General features: G+C 40.0%; 6 protein-coding genes across 13 annotated transcripts; 3 read left to right on the top strand and 3 right to left on the bottom strand.

Annotated features, from left to right (window-relative positions):
- Positions 1-101: 101 nt before the first annotated feature.
- LOC132197463 (splicing factor U2AF 50 kDa subunit) lies at positions 102-4,087 on the bottom strand. Of its 4 annotated transcripts, XM_059620763.1 has the most exons (10): positions 3,881-4,087; positions 3,631-3,790; positions 3,331-3,446; positions 3,018-3,145; positions 2,571-2,829; positions 2,040-2,167; positions 1,193-1,315; positions 852-1,010; positions 635-799; positions 102-436 (listed from the first exon to the last, which is right to left on the bottom strand). In XM_059620763.1, exons 1-10 carry the CDS (start codon positions 3,906-3,908, stop codon positions 305-307), a joined length of 1,398 nt encoding a protein of 465 aa, XP_059476746.1. In that variant the 5' UTR covers positions 3,909-4,087; the 3' UTR covers positions 102-304. The 4 variants fall into 4 exon arrangements, with proteins under 4 accessions (XP_059476746.1, XP_059476743.1, XP_059476744.1 ...); XM_059620760.1 differs by having other exon boundaries at positions 3,631-4,087; XM_059620761.1 differs by having other exon boundaries at positions 2,574-2,829; positions 3,631-4,087.
- A 429-nt stretch (positions 4,088-4,516) lies between these two features.
- LOC132196956 (B9 domain-containing protein 1-like) lies at positions 4,517-5,581 on the top strand. 3 transcript variants are annotated; one of them, XM_059619930.1, is made up of 5 exons: positions 4,517-4,871; positions 4,929-5,049; positions 5,095-5,203; positions 5,254-5,372; positions 5,426-5,581. In XM_059619930.1, exons 1-5 carry the CDS (start codon positions 4,677-4,679, stop codon positions 5,578-5,580), a joined length of 699 nt encoding a protein of 232 aa, XP_059475913.1. In that variant the 5' UTR covers positions 4,517-4,676; the 3' UTR covers position 5,581. The 3 variants fall into 3 exon arrangements, with proteins under 3 accessions (XP_059475913.1, XP_059475912.1, XP_059475914.1); XM_059619929.1 differs by having other exon boundaries at positions 4,929-5,203; XM_059619931.1 differs by having other exon boundaries at positions 4,763-4,878; positions 4,929-5,203.
- A 15-nt stretch (positions 5,582-5,596) lies between these two features.
- LOC132196955 (aconitate hydratase, mitochondrial-like) lies at positions 5,597-9,951 on the bottom strand. Its single transcript, XM_059619928.1, has 12 exons — positions 9,821-9,951; positions 9,308-9,453; positions 8,719-9,070; positions 8,416-8,574; positions 7,838-8,164; positions 7,654-7,783; positions 7,378-7,535; positions 6,727-7,191; positions 6,573-6,670; positions 6,381-6,517; positions 6,101-6,312; positions 5,597-6,046 (listed from the first exon to the last, which is right to left on the bottom strand). The coding sequence occupies exons 1-12, from the start codon at positions 9,851-9,853 to the stop codon at positions 5,906-5,908; spliced, it is 2,358 nt and encodes a 785-aa protein (XP_059475911.1). The 5' UTR covers positions 9,854-9,951; the 3' UTR covers positions 5,597-5,905.
- Positions 9,952-10,537: 586 nt separating this feature from the next.
- LOC132197622 (brachyurin-like) lies at positions 10,538-13,011 on the top strand. 3 transcript variants are annotated; one of them, XM_059621017.1, is made up of 7 exons: positions 10,538-10,644; positions 11,666-11,819; positions 11,878-12,067; positions 12,124-12,287; positions 12,372-12,476; positions 12,529-12,662; positions 12,731-13,011. In XM_059621017.1, exons 1-7 carry the CDS (start codon positions 10,642-10,644, stop codon positions 12,899-12,901), a joined length of 921 nt encoding a protein of 306 aa, XP_059477000.1. In that variant the 5' UTR covers positions 10,538-10,641; the 3' UTR covers positions 12,902-13,011. The 3 variants fall into 3 exon arrangements, with proteins under 3 accessions (XP_059477000.1, XP_059476999.1, XP_059476998.1); XM_059621016.1 differs by lacking the exon at positions 10,538-10,644 and adding an exon at positions 11,498-11,612 and having other exon boundaries at positions 11,887-12,067; XM_059621015.1 differs by lacking the exon at positions 10,538-10,644 and adding an exon at positions 11,498-11,612.
- Positions 13,012-13,541: 530 nt separating this feature from the next.
- LOC132197042 (DNA-3-methyladenine glycosylase-like) lies at positions 13,542-14,667 on the top strand. Its single transcript, XM_059620081.1, has 2 exons — positions 13,542-14,028; positions 14,179-14,667. The coding sequence occupies exons 1-2, from the start codon at positions 13,692-13,694 to the stop codon at positions 14,550-14,552; spliced, it is 711 nt and encodes a 236-aa protein (XP_059476064.1). The 5' UTR covers positions 13,542-13,691; the 3' UTR covers positions 14,553-14,667.
- Positions 14,668-14,680: 13 nt separating this feature from the next.
- LOC132197043 (uncharacterized) lies at positions 14,681-15,601 on the bottom strand. The gene is made up of 2 exons (XM_059620082.1): positions 15,285-15,601; positions 14,681-15,185 (listed from the first exon to the last, which is right to left on the bottom strand). Exons 1-2 carry the CDS (start codon positions 15,460-15,462, stop codon positions 14,692-14,694), a joined length of 672 nt encoding a protein of 223 aa, XP_059476065.1. The 5' UTR covers positions 15,463-15,601; the 3' UTR covers positions 14,681-14,691.
- Positions 15,602-15,640: the final 39 nt, after the last annotated feature.

Here is a 15,640-nt window from a genome sequence, read left to right as displayed (position 1 = left end):
AGTGCTTTCTAGTTTTTCTCTGAAATCACTAATTTTAGCTTGATCTACAAAGCGGTTTTAGCTGTCAATTTTGGTGTTGTTTCAATCATAATGAGGCATAATTTTCTTTTAGTACGACGAGGTTTTTCTCATTTATTACAGAGGGAACATTCTTGCTAAAGCGATTAATTTTAATACATAAACAGCTACAACCAGCTTTTCCATAATAATAATATACAAGTTCCAAAGAAAAGCATGCGAAATAACTTCATATCCGAAAAAGTCAGACATTAATCAACCGATTAAACATAATTTAAGTCCAGCACTAAAATTCACGACGATGGTACTTGTCCGGGTCATAATACGACGTCACAACCACACGGTTGTTGAATTTTCGGCCGGTCAATGCCTGCTGGGCTTTCTGGCAGTCTCCAATTGTGTTGAACTCGACAAATACCTGCCAAGTGTTAAACCAGGGTTAATTATCTAAGAGATGATTTAGACGATTTTGTTATGACTTAATACCAGAATGTTTTAAATCAATATGAAAATCGCATCAAATGAAAATTCTGACCATATTTTAAATTTTATCACATCTATAATTAAATTCGCAAGTATTTAACCTGTCAAATCAATGTAATAAATATTAACTGACCTTTCCACAACCTGGCACGTCAACACCTTTGATGGGTTTTGGAATTTCTAGCGAGCGCACGATTCCATGCCTGCCGCACTCTTCACGAATGTCTTCAAGAATGTCCTCGTACTCCTCCTCGTCCAACAGGTCATCGGGAGTTACCATGTTCATCAGACACAAAATCTAAAAAAGGGCATTTAATATTGCACAAAACATTAAACAAAAATTAAAGTACCTCTGTGGCTGGTCCGGCTCCTGCAAGAAGGTTCAGTCCTGGCACCTGCACCTGTACTGGTGCTTGAGCGGTCAGAGTGTTGTTCTTGGCTCCAACACTAGCTCGCTGGACTATAAGTTTTTTGTCTCCAAGCTGCATACCGTTCAGACCTTGGATTGCCTAAAAATTAAAAAAATGGGAGGTTTTATTTAGATACACTGAAGTTATTATAAAATAAAATTTTAATTTTCGTCTTGTTCAGATTAAAGGAAGTCCTCAAAAATATATAGGACATATGCTTGTCATTAAATTGAAATCATCATTTTTGTTTACAAGAAATTTTAGCATTAATTTAGGCTTACCTGATCAGTGACGCTAACATCAACGTATTCACAGAACGCATATCCCTTGGACAGACCAGTGGCAGAGTCCTTGACCAGGTTGAATGCTCGCAACTGCCCGAATGAAGAGAGCAGGTCCTTGATCTGGGAACAAGACAGCAGCTGTAACGCGACGCTCTATTATTATAGCAGCAGCTGTGTGCTTCCTACACTCATTAAATTCTGAGAACCCCCACTGCCTTTCCACTAACCCTTAGCCCCGCACACAGTGGCCCTACCTGCTGACTTCGTCGAGCCCCACAATCTCACTGAGACTTACCAGTCCGAACAAGAAACTGGACAGATTTAGTGCAAAATCAATTATAGTTTTCTTTCTTTGAAAATAATATTATTCAAATGATATGTTTTGGGAATGTTCTTTTTTCCTATCAAAAAATGAAACTGAGCATTGGATTGTTTCGGCCGTGACTCGGGACAAGAAGTGAAACACTTGTTATGGTGCCACACACTTGCCTGGCATTATCCAAACTGTGAGTGCCCATCTCTCGAGTGTCAGAGGTCTAATAACCGTGATACCTTGCTAAAAGGGGGGCAGAAAGCAGAGGTTCATTAGATTGCATTAAATTAAAGGTTTTGTTTGCTGAAAAGAGTGAGGAAAGAGCTGAAAGAGAACAAAAAAAGACTCGGATGGCACTTTGCTTTCGCTCGATCGCGTCGACGCACTGAAAGAAAAAGAGCAAAAAAAATATCCGCCGCTCTTTGAACGAATTCGAGATTGGTTCTTTAGTCGCCTCTGCTTTTAACCTGCGGGAAGGTAGGCAAGACCTGTGGATATACGACCCCCACCCGCGGAGGAATAAATAAGTACCACTGAGCCGAGCGCAGAGCTCTGCTGGCCCGAGCCGGAGAATCCAACTTGCTCCTCGTTCAGGTAGTTGGGAAGCCCGCCAATGAAGATCTTGTGCGGGGAATCCGGCACCACTGTGCTTATGACACCTGCAACAAGTTGAGAAAATCCCTTTGAAACCTCCTGTTATCTATTAGGCTTTTTAATTGTGACTGATTTTGGCCTCAACCTTGCACTACATTACTGATTTTTTTAACTTCTTCAGATTAAAAGTAGTCCTCAAAATGATAGGACATATGCTTGTCTATAAATTGTAATCATCATTTGAAGTTTCGATTATAAATAAAAAAGGGTAGTAAGCCTGAATTTTAATTAAGCCAGAAAGCATTTACAAGGTAAATAATCCTTGAAAATGGATTTCCAAGCTGAAAAAATTAGGCCTGTTGTAATTTTCTATAGCACAATAAAAAAATAGCTATTGAACAGAATTTTCAATTACAAATCAAGGGTTAAGAGGCAACAAGTTGAAAAACTGAATCGGAGAAGCTTAACTACCTGGTACATTCATCGCAGGATTTTCGGACATTCCCGGCATGGGTTGGTAGTCGTGTGGCCTCCTTATCTTCAGGCTTTGCCCCTTAAAATTGATTCCGTCAAAGGCCATCGCCTGAGTAGTCTCATCAATTGATCGGAACTCAAGGAAAGCGAAATTCTTGTCCAAGTTGATTTGACAGGCAAGCACAGGGTTTCCTGCTGCCTGTGCCAATCCAGACAGATGCATCTGCTGATTGAAGAACTCCATCATCTCTTCCTGGAATAATAAAAGCCAACAACATTGTAAGTCAAAGGAATGATTAGAGTTTAAATAATATTTCATTTTTTTGTTTTTGTCAGAAAAATAAATCAACATGATGTAAATTCTGTTATATGCTTGTCTTAAAAAATTTGTTCATCATAAAAATATAAGAGCTACTGAATTTTTAATAAGATCCTCCTCACCTCTGTAACTCCGAAAGGGATGTTGCCCACATACAGTCTCCTGGCTTGTCGCGTTATGGTGGATCCGACCACAGGCACTGCAGCCTGTGGCGTGTCAGCAACAATGTTTGCCGGAATTTGACCAGCCGCTGAAAATATTGCAAATAAATTTTTTTTTAGTAATATTAGAAAATGAATTGAATAAAATTTTTAAGTTTTCTTAATTGAAACTGACCCCAAAGCATGTACTTTAGAGGGGTATCAAACCCTGGAAATCAAATGCACAATGGTAGGTGAAAAAAGGAAAGATGGAAAAGTACAAAAGTAGGCTCACCTTGCATGGCCTTATACTGCAGCGGAGTAATGTGTTCGAAGCCAGGCGGCGGCACATCCCAGTAAAGGGAAGGCTTTCTTCGACGCACTGCCCTTTTATCTTTTGGGCTTCTAGAACTACCAAAAGTAGAAAATTAAATTAACTTGAAATTATATTTATGTATTAAAAAAAATGGCAGAATAAAAAAAATCATAAGTCAACTTCAGTTGCAACTCAACCGCAAAATAATGCTTCTGCAATAAAATTTCGTGAAGATGAAAAATGAAAAAAGTCAAATCCACGAATGCAAACTTCGCTCACCGGCTCCGCTTTGCGGTCCTTTCGCGACGCTCTCGACTGCGTGACCTCGACCGATTGCGTTCCCTGGCTTCCCTGCTGCGGGAGCGCGACCTTTTCCGATGCTCCCGAGACCGCGAGCGACGTCTTCTATCAGGTCTCTCCCGATCGCGTTCTCTGTCGCCTGCGGACAACGATTGTTGGTTTTCGGTGAGGCTGATCGATGCCATGGATCGGTCCGCAGGGCGCACCGCCATTTTAGCATGCGGCTTACCCGACTTGCCGGTTTTGTCCTCGCCCATAGCTACTGCTGCATCAAATGATCTCCCTTGCACGAAGAATCTTCAAGTGACAATAGCAGACTTAGCTCCGACTCGAATTTTTGTAAATTTCGACCGGATAGGACACAAATAGCGGGTCGAAAACTCTCAGCACGCTACGTCCATAAACATGGAAGGAAGCGCACAGACCAGGAAGTGAATTAGCGATTGCAGCGCCACGACCGCTTGTACAAATACAAAAATGCATGATTATGGCGCGAAAAGCGTGTGATCAACCACAAAAAGGATAATAAAATAAAATCTTTTACCTCCTACATCTCTTATATTCTGATCAATATTAAAATCAAATATCATTCTGCAAAATGCGCCTCCCAAAAATTTATTATTAGTGATCATTGAAAATTTGATTTTTTTTTTGCCTTGGGAAAACGTGGAATCTACTTGAAAACAATTATTGTGAATCAATCACAAATTTTTTCATATTTCTATCCAACAAAGATGAAGAGGGGAGAAAGGATAGCTCCATGTTCAATTAAAGAGAAAAATTATAATGATATATTTTTTGCGTTTTTTTAATATTTTGAATAATTTACATTGTAAAAAGCATTGAAATATTTGGCACGAGAAGTTTTTGCTCTGGAACGCGGTTGCTATGGAAATGCTGTCCACAACATTGAACACGCTTTTAAATCATTTAAAGCGTCGCTTTAATATAGATCACTTTCATTCCGTTTCATTGTTATCTTTTAGATAGTGTTGAAAATATAAATTTGTTTAAGGTGATACAAAATGTCAAAAGATGTTTCACCAAACAACGTTGGCAGGTTATCTGCAGAGGAGTTATCATCGAGGACACTGGCGGTCGGTGGAAGTCACTTCATTGTGTCTGTGAACGGTGCTATTGAGGCCGCCGATTTTCCTGAATATGACGAATTATACTGTCGGTACTTTTTTGACTATGGCTCTGACTGGCAAATTATATCTGTATGTGGTAATTTTATTTTATTTTTTAAAATATTTTTTAAATAATTTAATTTGAAGGGTGTATCGGAAGGCATGTCTCAGATTTCCAAAAAAAGCAAATGTCACGTCGACGAGAGACAGCTGTGTATTTGGAACCTCCCAGTTGAACTGACCCTCAAGTCAACAAACATTTCAGGATGTAAGTTAAAAAAAACTATTGCAAAAAAATTAAAAAAAAAATCAGGGCCAAAAATTGTGGTAAGCGTTTATGGGACTGACACTTTTGGAAACGACGTGGTCCGAGGTTACGCGTGGAGTTTTGTTCCTTTAGAAAGTACCTCTTGCACAATAAGGTAATTCTCTACTTAAAAAATAAATTGTTTATTTAAGAACAAATATTTAGCATGCCTGCTTTTGTACCAGCGTCATCCTCAAGACTGCAAGAAATGACTGCCTGGTTCACAGGTCGACGTCCAGAGTTTCTAAATCCAGCTACTGTGGCTCACGGAGAGAGCAGAGAGTGTAAGTTTTTTTAAGTGGTATTTTTTAAGGAAAGTAAAAATTTTAATTTGCAGTGTTAAGGACAAACTCACACGGAGTTGTGATGGCCAAACTCAATGCATTGACAAAAGACTTGGCCAGGTGCGGATACGAGACAAGTTCTCGAGAGCCAAGATCATTCAACTTGGCCTCGATTGTTAGTGACATGGAGCAATTGTCTATAAAATAATAAAAACAACACATCCTTACATGAGTAACAAGATGGCTTTTTTTTTATTGAATTTCACTTTAGTTTCTTAACAAATTTTTCTCCATCTGCGCAACAACTCACTTCATTCGATCTGTTTCTCGGCAAGTGCGATGTTATTTTGTACAACGTGTGGGTTTATTTGAGGATAAACATAAGTTAGAAAGTGGCTAAATGTCTACTGCATCACAAGGCCTGCTAAGCAACACAAAATGCTTTTCCATCCTTATCTCGTCCACATGTGAGACTAACTAAGTAATAATTAAGTTTCCAGTCTGTCTACAGGGCGTGACTAGCGGACAGTAGTTCATTTCTTGCTGGCTGCAATCTGCTTCATTCTGTTCAATGCACTGCCGGCCTTGAACCAACCAATCTGCTGCTCGTTGAACGAGTGGTTCAAGGTGATCGTCTCCACCTTGCTTCCGTTCTTGATTTCTGCCTTCAATGGCTGTTTGAAAAACAAATTTTTGGTTTTAGTTTCAAATTAAAAATAAAATTTAACCTTTCCGGGTGCAAAGTCTTTCAGTCCAAGGAGGGAAATCTTGGAGGTGGGCAGAATTTTGTCATAATCGGCGGGGTCGGCGAATGTGAGGGGAAGCATACCCTGCTTCTTAAGGTTGGTTTCGTGGATGCGAGCAAAAGACTTTACAATGATGGCACGGCCACCCAAGTGACGGGGCTCCAGAGCAGCATGTTCTCGACTGCTGCCCTCACCTGATGACACATATTAAGTACAATTTAGTTTTTCTATTATTTTTTAATTTACTTGAAAAATTACTCACCGTAGTTTTCATCTCCAACAGTGACCCACTGGACGCCCTTCGATTTGTAGTGCCTGGCAACCTCAGGAACACCTCCCCACTCACCAGTGAGTTGATTCTTAATTTTGTTGACCTCGTTGTTTTCCGAGTTCACAGCACTAAAGAATGACATTAATTAAGTTTCCTATTGACAAGCAAAATAAAAAAACTAACCCAATGAACATGTTGTTAGAAATATTGTCCAAATGACCTCTGTACTTAAGCCATGGGCCAGCTGCGGAAATGTGGTCAGTTGTGCACTTGCCCTTGACCTGAAATTAAAACGTATTCATAACACTAAGACTTGTTTTTAAAAACAAGCACAAACCTTAATAAGAACGGACAGGTCGATCAAGTCCTTGCCGTCCCAGACGTTGAAGGGCTCGAGCAGCTGAAGTCTCTGAGACTTGGGGTCAACGTTGACCTTGAGGCTTGAGCCATCAGGGGGAGGTGCCTGGAAGGTATCCTCGCCAGGGTCGAAGCCGCGCTGGGGCAATTCATCGCCATAGGGGGAGTCGAGCAGGAATTCTTTGCCATCAGCGCCCTTCAGCTTGTCCTTGGTGGGATCAAAGTCAAGGGTGCCGGCCAGCGAGAGGGCTGTGACCAGCTCAGGCGAGGTCACAAAGGCGTGGGTCGCTGGGTTAGCGTCGTTACGTCCAGTGAAGTTACGGTTGTATGAGGTGACAATTGTGTTCTTTTCACCCTTCTTGATGTCCTGACGGTCCCATTGACCAATGCAAGGACCACAAGCATTTGCCAGCACCACACCTCCAAAGTCTCTCAGGATCTTGGCCTTTAATTAAAAAGAAAAATATATCCATCAGGCATTTATGGTTTATAAAAACAAATTAGAGAATAATTATTCTATGCAAAAAATATCAAACTGAAAATTCTTTTATAATTTTATAACTGAATTTGAAAGTTTAATTTTTAAAGACAGAGGAAACTTGAAAAAAAAAAAACAAAAAAAAACACTTACAATGCCATCACGCTCGATGGTAGCACGGATCTGTTCAGATCCCGGGGTCACGTCAAAGGCGGCCTTTGACTTGAGTCCGTGGCTCATGGCCTGCTTCACAATGCTAGCACACCTGCCCATATCCTCGTAGCTGGAATTGGTGCAGCTGCCAATAAGACCTGCAAACAGAACGAAGAAATTCCATCAAAAATTTTGAGCACATTTGCTTCAAAATATTCATATTAATTACAACTTTATTATATGCCTGAAAATATATATATAAAAAAAAATACTGACCGACTTTGACCTCCAAAGGCCAGCCCTTTTCCTTGGCAACCTTTCCAATCTGAGAGATCGGGTGCGCAAGGTCAGGAGTGAAAGGTCCATTGATGTGTGGCTCAAGAGTGGTAAGGTCAATCTCAACAATCTAAAATTTAACTGTTTATGTTAAGTTCAAAGGAATTTTTAAAAAATTACTGACCTGGTCGTACTTAGCACCGTCATCAGCAGAGAGCAGAGATTTTTGGAACTTGTCTGCAACCTCTGCGATGTTTTCTCGGTTGGTGGCCTTCAAATAGCTGCGCATGCGATGGTTGTAGGGGAAGACGGAGGTGGTGGCTCCAATTTCAGCACCCATGTTGCAAATAGTGGCCATGCCAGTGCAAGAGATTGAGTCAACGCCAGGGCCAAAGTACTCGACAATGGCGCCAGTACCACCCTTGACCGTCAGGATACCGGCCACCTTCAGGATGATGTCCTTTGGAGAGGTCCATCCTTTCAGCTCACCAGTGAGCTTGACACCAATGACCTAAAATGCAGAATTCAAGCAATTAGTTTTTAATTCTAGAGTAAACTTGCAAGATAAATAAGAGCAGATGAAGCAATTTTGAGGTGCTGGCAACTCTTCAAAAAAAGATCTATTTGTTTCTTTGCCAAGCTGCTTTATCAGCTTGGAGGCAATCAAGGTTATAATGTTTATTGACTTTAAGTCTCGAATAAAATTATTTTCAAAAAAAAAATATTTTTAATAAATTGAAAAGCAAAATCATACGATTTTACCTTCGGGCACTTAAGTTCCCAAGGAATGTTGGCCATAACGTCAACGGCATCTGCACCACCAACGCCAATGCAAAGACCACCGAGGCCACCTCCATTAGGGGTGTGAGAGTCTGTGCCAATCATCAGCAGCCCGGGGAAACCGTAGTTTTCCAGGATGATCTGGAAATTTGAAAAGAATTAGTGATACAAAGAAATAATTAAAAGAGAGAACATAAGCAAAAGAAGTAAGAAAGTTTTAAAACTTAAATTATTAAAATTCTTTTTAAATAACTCTTAAAATTTTGTAGATAGAGAATTATATACCTGATGAATGATTCCAGAACCAGGTTTCCAAAATCCAACACCATACTTGGCACCGGCCGACTGGAGGAAGTTGTAGACCTCTGCGTTGATGTCCTTAGCACGCGCCAAATCCTTCTCGCCACCAACCTGGGCCTCGATCAAGTGGTCACAGTGGATGGTCGAGGGCACAGCCACCTTTGGCAGACCTGAGGAGATGAACTGCAGCATGGCCATCTGGGCAGTGGCGTCCTGCATGGCCACTCTGTCAGGTCGTAGCCTCAGGTATGATGTTCCACGCTCGATTTCCTGACTCTGGGGCTCATCCAAATGGCCATACAAAACTTTTTCCGACAAAGTTAAAGGCCGGTTTAGTCTGAAATAAAGACAAAAATTATCTCAAATTTAATTTTTTATGATTTAAATCGTTTAAATATATGGTAGAATTTTACACCAAAATAAAATGCTTTTACATAAAAGTGATTAGTTTGATACCTAAATTTTTTTTAAAAACTTTAAATTATTTGATCAATTTAAAAGAAAAAAATGAAATACTGCACCCGCTGAAAAATTAAAGCTATCAAAATGCATAAGAGTTGTGAAACCAAATTACCTTTTCTTGACGATGTCCACGTTTTTCTGGAGCTTCTCATGGGGGAGAGGATCGTTGTCGAATTTGCTCATGGCCACCTTCTGGGCCGCAGAGGCCAGCGGGGACACGTGGAAGCATCGCCGCTGGATTTCAGGCGCCCAAGAGGACTGAGAAAGAAAACGATGAAAAATTTTTCCAAAAGAAGACGAGCAATATTTTTTGCACCCTTATTAATGCAGAATGGCAGAGATCAAGAGGCAAAAAATTATTCGCAACTGATAAGAGAAGAGTTTTCCAAAGATAACCTTTGGCGACCTTTACTCTTTGGGCTCTAATTATAGGGGGGCTAACGACTTCGGCAAATTTTTCAGAAGTGCGAAAAAGAGCGGTTCATTTTAGATCGTCTTTTACAGCGAAAATTAAGCCGAAATGCGCCGGATTTTGAATTGGGGCGAATGGAGTGCAAGTGGAGGACGGGTTTTTTTATAATTTTGTTCGGAATAACGGACCGATTGGCGTAAAATTTGGTCTCACCTGTCTAGACACAGCTCGCAAGCAGTTCGCCATTTCTGCGAGATTGCTCGAGAACTAAATCAGCCACCAGCCCCGCACCAGCCAGCCAAGAGGACGAATAGAGTTGGAAAATTCTTCGATCTGCGGACGCTACTGCCATCTCGCGCCCTATTCAAAATAGTCCATCGAGCTGCGGTCATGGCGCGAAACGAGAAGATTAAAATTTCTCTCTCATTAGACAGTGAGGAATTATTGTAAAATTGATGAAAAGGAATATTAGCTTCGAAAACTTTGTATTTTCAAACTTTTTACCTGATTTGGGAAAATTCTCTAATTGTTATAATAATTTGCTTAAATCTAAATGGTAAAAAATGTTTCTATATTGAAAGGTAACAATTTATGGGGGAGGGAGGATTTATTGCACAAAAAGGCAAAAGCACTATAAAAAGATTTTTGATAAAATTTCCACGGTCAAATAGACACACAATCCGCCGCATTAATGAGCCTCAGTTGGTTATGCTGAGAGTGAATGTATAAAAAATTTTACTTTATTTTGGCTCTAGCTCTCTATTTTTTGCATAGTTTTTGCTTTTTAAAGAAAATTTGCATATAAGCGGAAAAAATTTAAAAGAGATAAAAAGAAAAATCCTTACACTATTTTTCTTTTAAATTTAAAAGCATTGAACTTGTGCAGTCTTCCACAATATTTTATTGAAATTTTTAATTTTATAACCCAAGGATGATGGATGTGTCAATTCCTGGCTCCAGAAAATTTCAAGCATGTAAGTTTCGGCGTTATCAAATAATGAAGAAAAACACGTCAACGCTTTACGTCGACATCGATGGTAAAAATTTTATCTTTAATATTTTTGGACTGGGAATGAATTTAAATAAATCTCTCATGCTTAATATTTTTCTGGGGCTCCTTTAATTTTCCTAGCAAGAGTTATGATTCCTATAACTTTTTCCACCTTAGAATATAGAACACACTCGTTTTTTTTCTTATCAATTATTTTTTATTCGTTTTTACAAAAACGAAACTTCCGTCAAGTGGTATATTAAAAAGATAAAAAATCATCGCTCACCCCAGAAAATTTCAAGCGTTTAAATTTCGGCGTTATCAAGAAATAGTTTAAGTTGTTATTAACTTTTATGGCTACAAAATTTAACAATTGAAATAATTTATTTATTAAAAATTAAATTTTATTCTGCAAATTATAATATTATTAAATATTAATATGCGTTTAATTTAATACAAATTTTGGATCGGTCACGCAAGCACGCAGATTTTGCCAAATTTTTGTTGCTTATAAATTATAATTCATAAAAACTGAGGAAAACTGAAATTTAGTTTTCAGTATTTAATAATTAATGTGTTTATTTCCCAAAGTTCCTAATTTACATTCTACTACAATATTTAAAAAATATTTTTACACAATATCCAGAACAGTTAAAGGCCTATTTTATATTGCTGTGCAGCGCAAGAAACTTGTTCAGCACTTGGCAACGTAAGAGAAAAGAATGCCCAGCACATTCGATTTTCTTAAAATTAAAAAAAAAAAACTCTGTTTAACAGGAAACGTTCACAATGTGATAAGAAAAAATTTCCGCTCTCTTAAAAATTTAAAAGCATTTATGTGTCTTCCGGCATATTTATCAGCACGAAAAGGTCACGTCAGACTACGTGTGCCAAAAGTCGGCGGAATAAAAAAAAATCACTTTGTGTGTGTCTTTCGAACTGACTATATAAGTGACAACAATGGTCTTCAATAAAATATTTCTAGGAGGACTTCTTCTTACTCTTCTTTGCATTGTAAATAATTATTTGATAGCACATCGTTTTACAATCTTAACTCAATTTTGCAGGTCGAAGGAAGAGCAAAAGAAGACAAATTTTTGAAACAAACGCTATCGAAGGTACGTGGCGGCTTGCCAGAAAAAGAAATTGAACTTTTTAAAAAGGACCCGAAAAACAAGCCAACATTGGACTTCACGCCAACAGGCAAGAAAGCGCAACCTGGTAAATAAAATTGAACATTTCAAACAAAAATCGAGAAGAGGCACATTCTCTAACTTAGTCTCTGCAGAGTCAGCCGGCCGTTCCAAGTTCAATTCAAAGCCGCCGTCAAGCTTCATCATCGGCGGGGTCAGGGCATCCCTGAAGCAGTTCCCTTGGAACGTCTACCTGCGGATCGACAATACCTGGCTCTGCGGCGGCTCCCTCATTGCTGACAACGCCGTCCTCACCGCTGCTCACTGTGTAGACGAGTAAAAATTGATTTTTTTCTTAAAGAAATTTCATCTAAAACGTTTTGAATTTTAAGTTACTCGACATTTGAGGTGTCCGCCGGTGGCATTGACCGCAGCTTGCCAGAGACAAACGAACAGTTCCGCAACACCACCGACGTTGTTGTCCATCCTGAGTACAACAAAACCAATTTAATTAACAACATAGCCATCCTGTTGCTTGAAACTCCATTTGTTCTAAGTGAGATTTCAATTAACTTTAAAACTTTCCAAAAATCAATAAATAAAAGCGCTGCAAACATTTTTAATTTTTGTGTGTTTCCAGATGCCTATGTAAACGTTGCCCGTTTGCCCCGACAGGTAGATGCGAGCAGTACCTTTTCAGGCATTTCAACCCTGATCTCAGGGTATGGTACCACAACCAACTATGGTGATTTTTTCGAATTAATTTTGAATCATATAAGAAAGAGAGGTTAAAACAGGAGAGACCAGCCGTTTCCTAAACTTCGTCCGCCTCACCACGATCACCAACTCCAAATGCGCGAGTTACTATGGGTCACCTCCGATCGTGTCCTCAACCATCTGCACCGCCCCTGGAGCTAAAGCCACCTGCCGAGTAACTTCAATTTATAATTTTTTTTTTTTCTTAATATATTTTTTTTTATTTCATATTTTTGTCGACAGGGTGACGGAGGCAATGCGTTGGTGTACAAGGAGGCTGATGGGCTGTACACGGTGATCGGCGTGTCCTCCTTCACCTCGAACCCCTGCACCAGTTTGCCTTCTGGCTACACCAGGGTTGCTAGTTTCCTTGGCTTTATCTCAGATAACACCGACATAGCTATTCGTGCCTGAGTGATTTTTGCAGTTTTGCTCATAAAAGGGAAAAATTATTATGATCGCCCTTGAAAAAATTAAATATGAAAGCAATTTGCATTTAAAAAAAAGATTGAGTGTCACATCGAATAATAAAAATTTTAAGAAAATGCCCGGCGTTTCTTTTTTCTTTTCTTAGTCCTTTCCATAAGAATTCAACTACGTGAATTATTGCTGGAGCCCGCACCCGCAGCCGAAATATGTATAGAGCAGCAGTAGAGCATTATAATTATCACTGTTCATTGTTTTTCTTTCACAATAAACAATTTAAAAACTCAGAAAGTGGAGCGGACCTACCATGCGAATCAACCTTTGACAATGAAATTCTAAAAAGTAATTGATTTCGAGATAATTTTTTGTGCATTAAAAATTTCTAAGCAATTTTATTTGGATATCTTTTAAATATAAAAAAAAATAAACAATTAAATCTGTAATATCTGCTAAAACTGTCGAGTGTCAACTTGTAGAGTCGAAATAGAAAAAAAACGCGATCATAGAGAGCGCGAGTGAACGCGAGCCTCTTTGCCGCGAACAAATAGCGAAAGCGATTCCATTGGTCGAGATTTTTAAGCAAAAATATTCTGAAATAATTCCTATTGGCTGGTTCTTATCACTTTTCATATGTTTTTGTTTTGATCGTGCAGTGTTTGGTGTGGTGTTATAAAAAAAAAATATAATAATTGTCTTAAATCCAAGATCCAATGTCAAAAAGAAATATCAAAAAATTTCGATCAAGCGAGGCACCGCAAAGTTTTGGGCACAAAACTAAATGAAGAGACGTGCAGACGCAGACGGAGGTGCGGTGGACGATGGCACGAAATTGTCCCGGTCGAGATTTCGGCTGTCGGACGATTTCTTTGACCGGCCGTGTCAGGAAGTGGCGGTCGGTCTTTTGGGCCAGACGCTGGTGCGGCAACAGGAGGACGGCTCGCAGCTGCGGTGCCGCATCGTCGAGACCGAGTGTTACCTGGGGGTGGTGGACAAGGCCTGTCACACCTTCGGCGGACGAAGGACTGAAAAGAACGCGCCCATGTACATGAAGCCGGGCACATCATACGTTTACTTCACGTACGGGATGTACCACTGCTTCAACATCTCTAGCAAGGGTATAAATATGAAAATTAAAAAATAAAAATAAAACAAAAAAAGATAAATTACTAAATTTATATTAACTTCTTAAATATTTTTAAAGGTTTTATTTAATAATTTCCAATTATTGTTTAAAATCAACTAACACTGCCGTTCATATATTGCAGAGGAAGGGTCTGCGGTGCTTTTGAGAGCGGCTGAGCCTCTTGAGGGTGAGCAGACGATGCAGCAGCACCGCCGGGCTCACCTCAAGACCCCGAGGGACAAGGCGTGGAAGCAACATGAGCTGTGCAATGGCCCCTCTAAGCTGTGCATGTCCTTGGCCATCGAAAGATTCACCTGCAACGCTAAAGACCTGACCCAGTGGACAGGTTTGTGGCTCGAAGAGGCCGAGCGACCTGCGGAGGCCGTGGTTACCTCCACCAGGGTCGGAATTGACTCGGTCGAGAAGGAGTGGAGACTGAAGCCCCTCAGGTTCTACCTGCTTGGCAGCAAATCGGTCAGCAGGAGGGACAAAGAGCAAGAGGGAAAAATTACCTGAAAATTGTTTATCTAAACACGTAAAAATCTCAATATAAATGTTCAGATTCATTTTTATGACTTAAATTGAGATACATTTTTTTTACTTTAATTAAATTAGTGTAGTTATTTTACAATTGAACTTTTTTTATGAACAAAAATTAACAATCACAATACTTTTTATACTCGCTCTCGAGGTCTGAGCTGTTTGCGTTTTTCAACTCGAAGTTGTATTTGACGTTGCGGTAGCCCTTGCTTGTACGCTTCCACCTGAGACAACACCTGACCAGCTGTTTGATGCCCAAGAATAAAAGCAGAAGTCCTGTCAGTATGGCAGCGGCCCAGATGATGTGTCTTTGGTGCGCCTTTATACCCTGAAGGCCTTCGAAGAAGATCGAGTTGGGTCGCAGCTCCACTTCTGCTTCCTTTTCTGCTGTCTGGCGATTTCTGCATCCGCTCTTGTCCATTGCAAACTCCTTGCGCAGATCAGTTTCCAGTTGCTCGAAGGTGGTCTCTGAGAGCCACTCGGCCAACTCTGGGTAGTGCAGTTGGCGAAGGCGGCGAGTCAACAGCATCAGCACCTCCTGATGGCGCTCCCGTTTGTCCCACGCCACCAGCAGCTGGATGCATGGTGCCGTCGCAGGAAGTTTCAGCCCTAATTTGATAAAAAAAGGTTTATTCTTTTTAAATCAACTCAAAACATTGGCTTTTGTAAAATTGAAATTTAAAAAGTCAATTAGAATATCACACAGACCTTCCTGAAGGAGTCTGGGGTCCAGCTCAAAGTCGGCCGATCCGAGAGAGGCAACAAGTCGACGGCAGTCCGTCTGGCTGATGTGGTTGGCGATGTGCTGCAGCTGGGACAAATTGACATCTTGAAAGGCCCCGCAGCCCTCCAGCAGGAGGAACGGAATCAGGAATAAGATAACCATTATACCGAAATTCCAAAGACAAAGAGTGCAACAATGCGCCGATATAACAAAAGAAAAACTGATTTTTATTTCTTTTAAGGGCTCCTTATTGATAAAGTCCAATTGTCTTTACAACAATTGTGGTAGATATTTGCAATTGTTTTCCAATGATTGGCAAAAATGGATCATATTGTTGTAA

The sequence above is a fragment of the Neocloeon triangulifer genome, unplaced genomic scaffold, assembly GCF_031216515.1.
Source record: "Neocloeon triangulifer isolate White Clay Creek 2 clone unplaced genomic scaffold, ASM3121651v1 ptg000012l, whole genome shotgun sequence".
NCBI lineage: Eukaryota > Metazoa > Arthropoda > Insecta > Ephemeroptera > Baetidae > Neocloeon > Neocloeon triangulifer.
This window is presented reverse-complemented; position numbering and strand designations above follow the sequence as displayed.

Coding starts and splice junctions, on each gene's coding strand:
- LOC132196955 (XM_059619928.1), bottom strand. CDS start 9,853: ATGGCGAACTGCTTGCGAGCTGTGTCTAGACAG. Junction 6,671..6,726: donor ACCTGTCCGTTCTTATTAAG/GTTTGTGCTTGT, acceptor TTTTAATTTCAG/GTCAAGGGCAAGTGCACAAC. Junction 6,047..6,100: donor AAGACTTTGCACCCGGAAAG/GTTAAATTTTAT, acceptor TTTTTCAAACAG/CCATTGAAGGCAGAAATCAA.
- LOC132197043 (XM_059620082.1), bottom strand. CDS start 15,462: ATGGTTATCTTATTCCTGATTCCGTTCCTCCTGCTGGAGGGCTGCGGG. Junction 15,186..15,284: donor CCCCAGACTCCTTCAGGAAG/GTCTGTGTGATA, acceptor TTATCAAATTAG/GGCTGAAACTTCCTGCGACG.
- LOC132197622 (XM_059621015.1), top strand. CDS start 11,559: ATGGTCTTCAATAAAATATTTCTAGGAGGACTTCTTCTTACTCTTCTT. Junction 12,068..12,123: donor GCTGCTCACTGTGTAGACGA/GTAAAAATTGAT, acceptor TTGAATTTTAAG/TTACTCGACATTTGAGGTGT. Junction 12,288..12,371: donor TGAAACTCCATTTGTTCTAA/GTGAGATTTCAA, acceptor GTGTGTTTCCAG/ATGCCTATGTAAACGTTGCC.
- LOC132197042 (XM_059620081.1), top strand. CDS start 13,692: ATGAAGAGACGTGCAGACGCAGACGGAGGTGCGGTGGACGATGGCACG. Junction 14,029..14,178: donor CTTCAACATCTCTAGCAAGG/GTATAAATATGA, acceptor CATATATTGCAG/AGGAAGGGTCTGCGGTGCTT.
- LOC132197463 (XM_059620760.1), bottom strand. CDS start 3,908: ATGGGCGAGGACAAAACCGGCAAGTCGGGTAAGCCGCATGCTAAAATG. Junction 3,447..3,630: donor AGGACCGCAAAGCGGAGCCG/GTGAGCGAAGTT, acceptor TACTTTTGGTAG/TTCTAGAAGCCCAAAAGATA. Junction 437..634: donor ACGTGCCAGGTTGTGGAAAG/GTCAGTTAATAT, acceptor AACACTTGGCAG/GTATTTGTCGAGTTCAACAC.
- LOC132196956 (XM_059619929.1), top strand. CDS start 4,677: ATGTCAAAAGATGTTTCACCAAACAACGTTGGCAGGTTATCTGCAGAG. Junction 4,872..4,928: donor CTGACTGGCAAATTATATCT/GTATGTGGTAAT, acceptor TTTAATTTGAAG/GGTGTATCGGAAGGCATGTC. Junction 5,373..5,425: donor TCACGGAGAGAGCAGAGAGT/GTAAGTTTTTTT, acceptor TTTAATTTGCAG/TGTTAAGGACAAACTCACAC.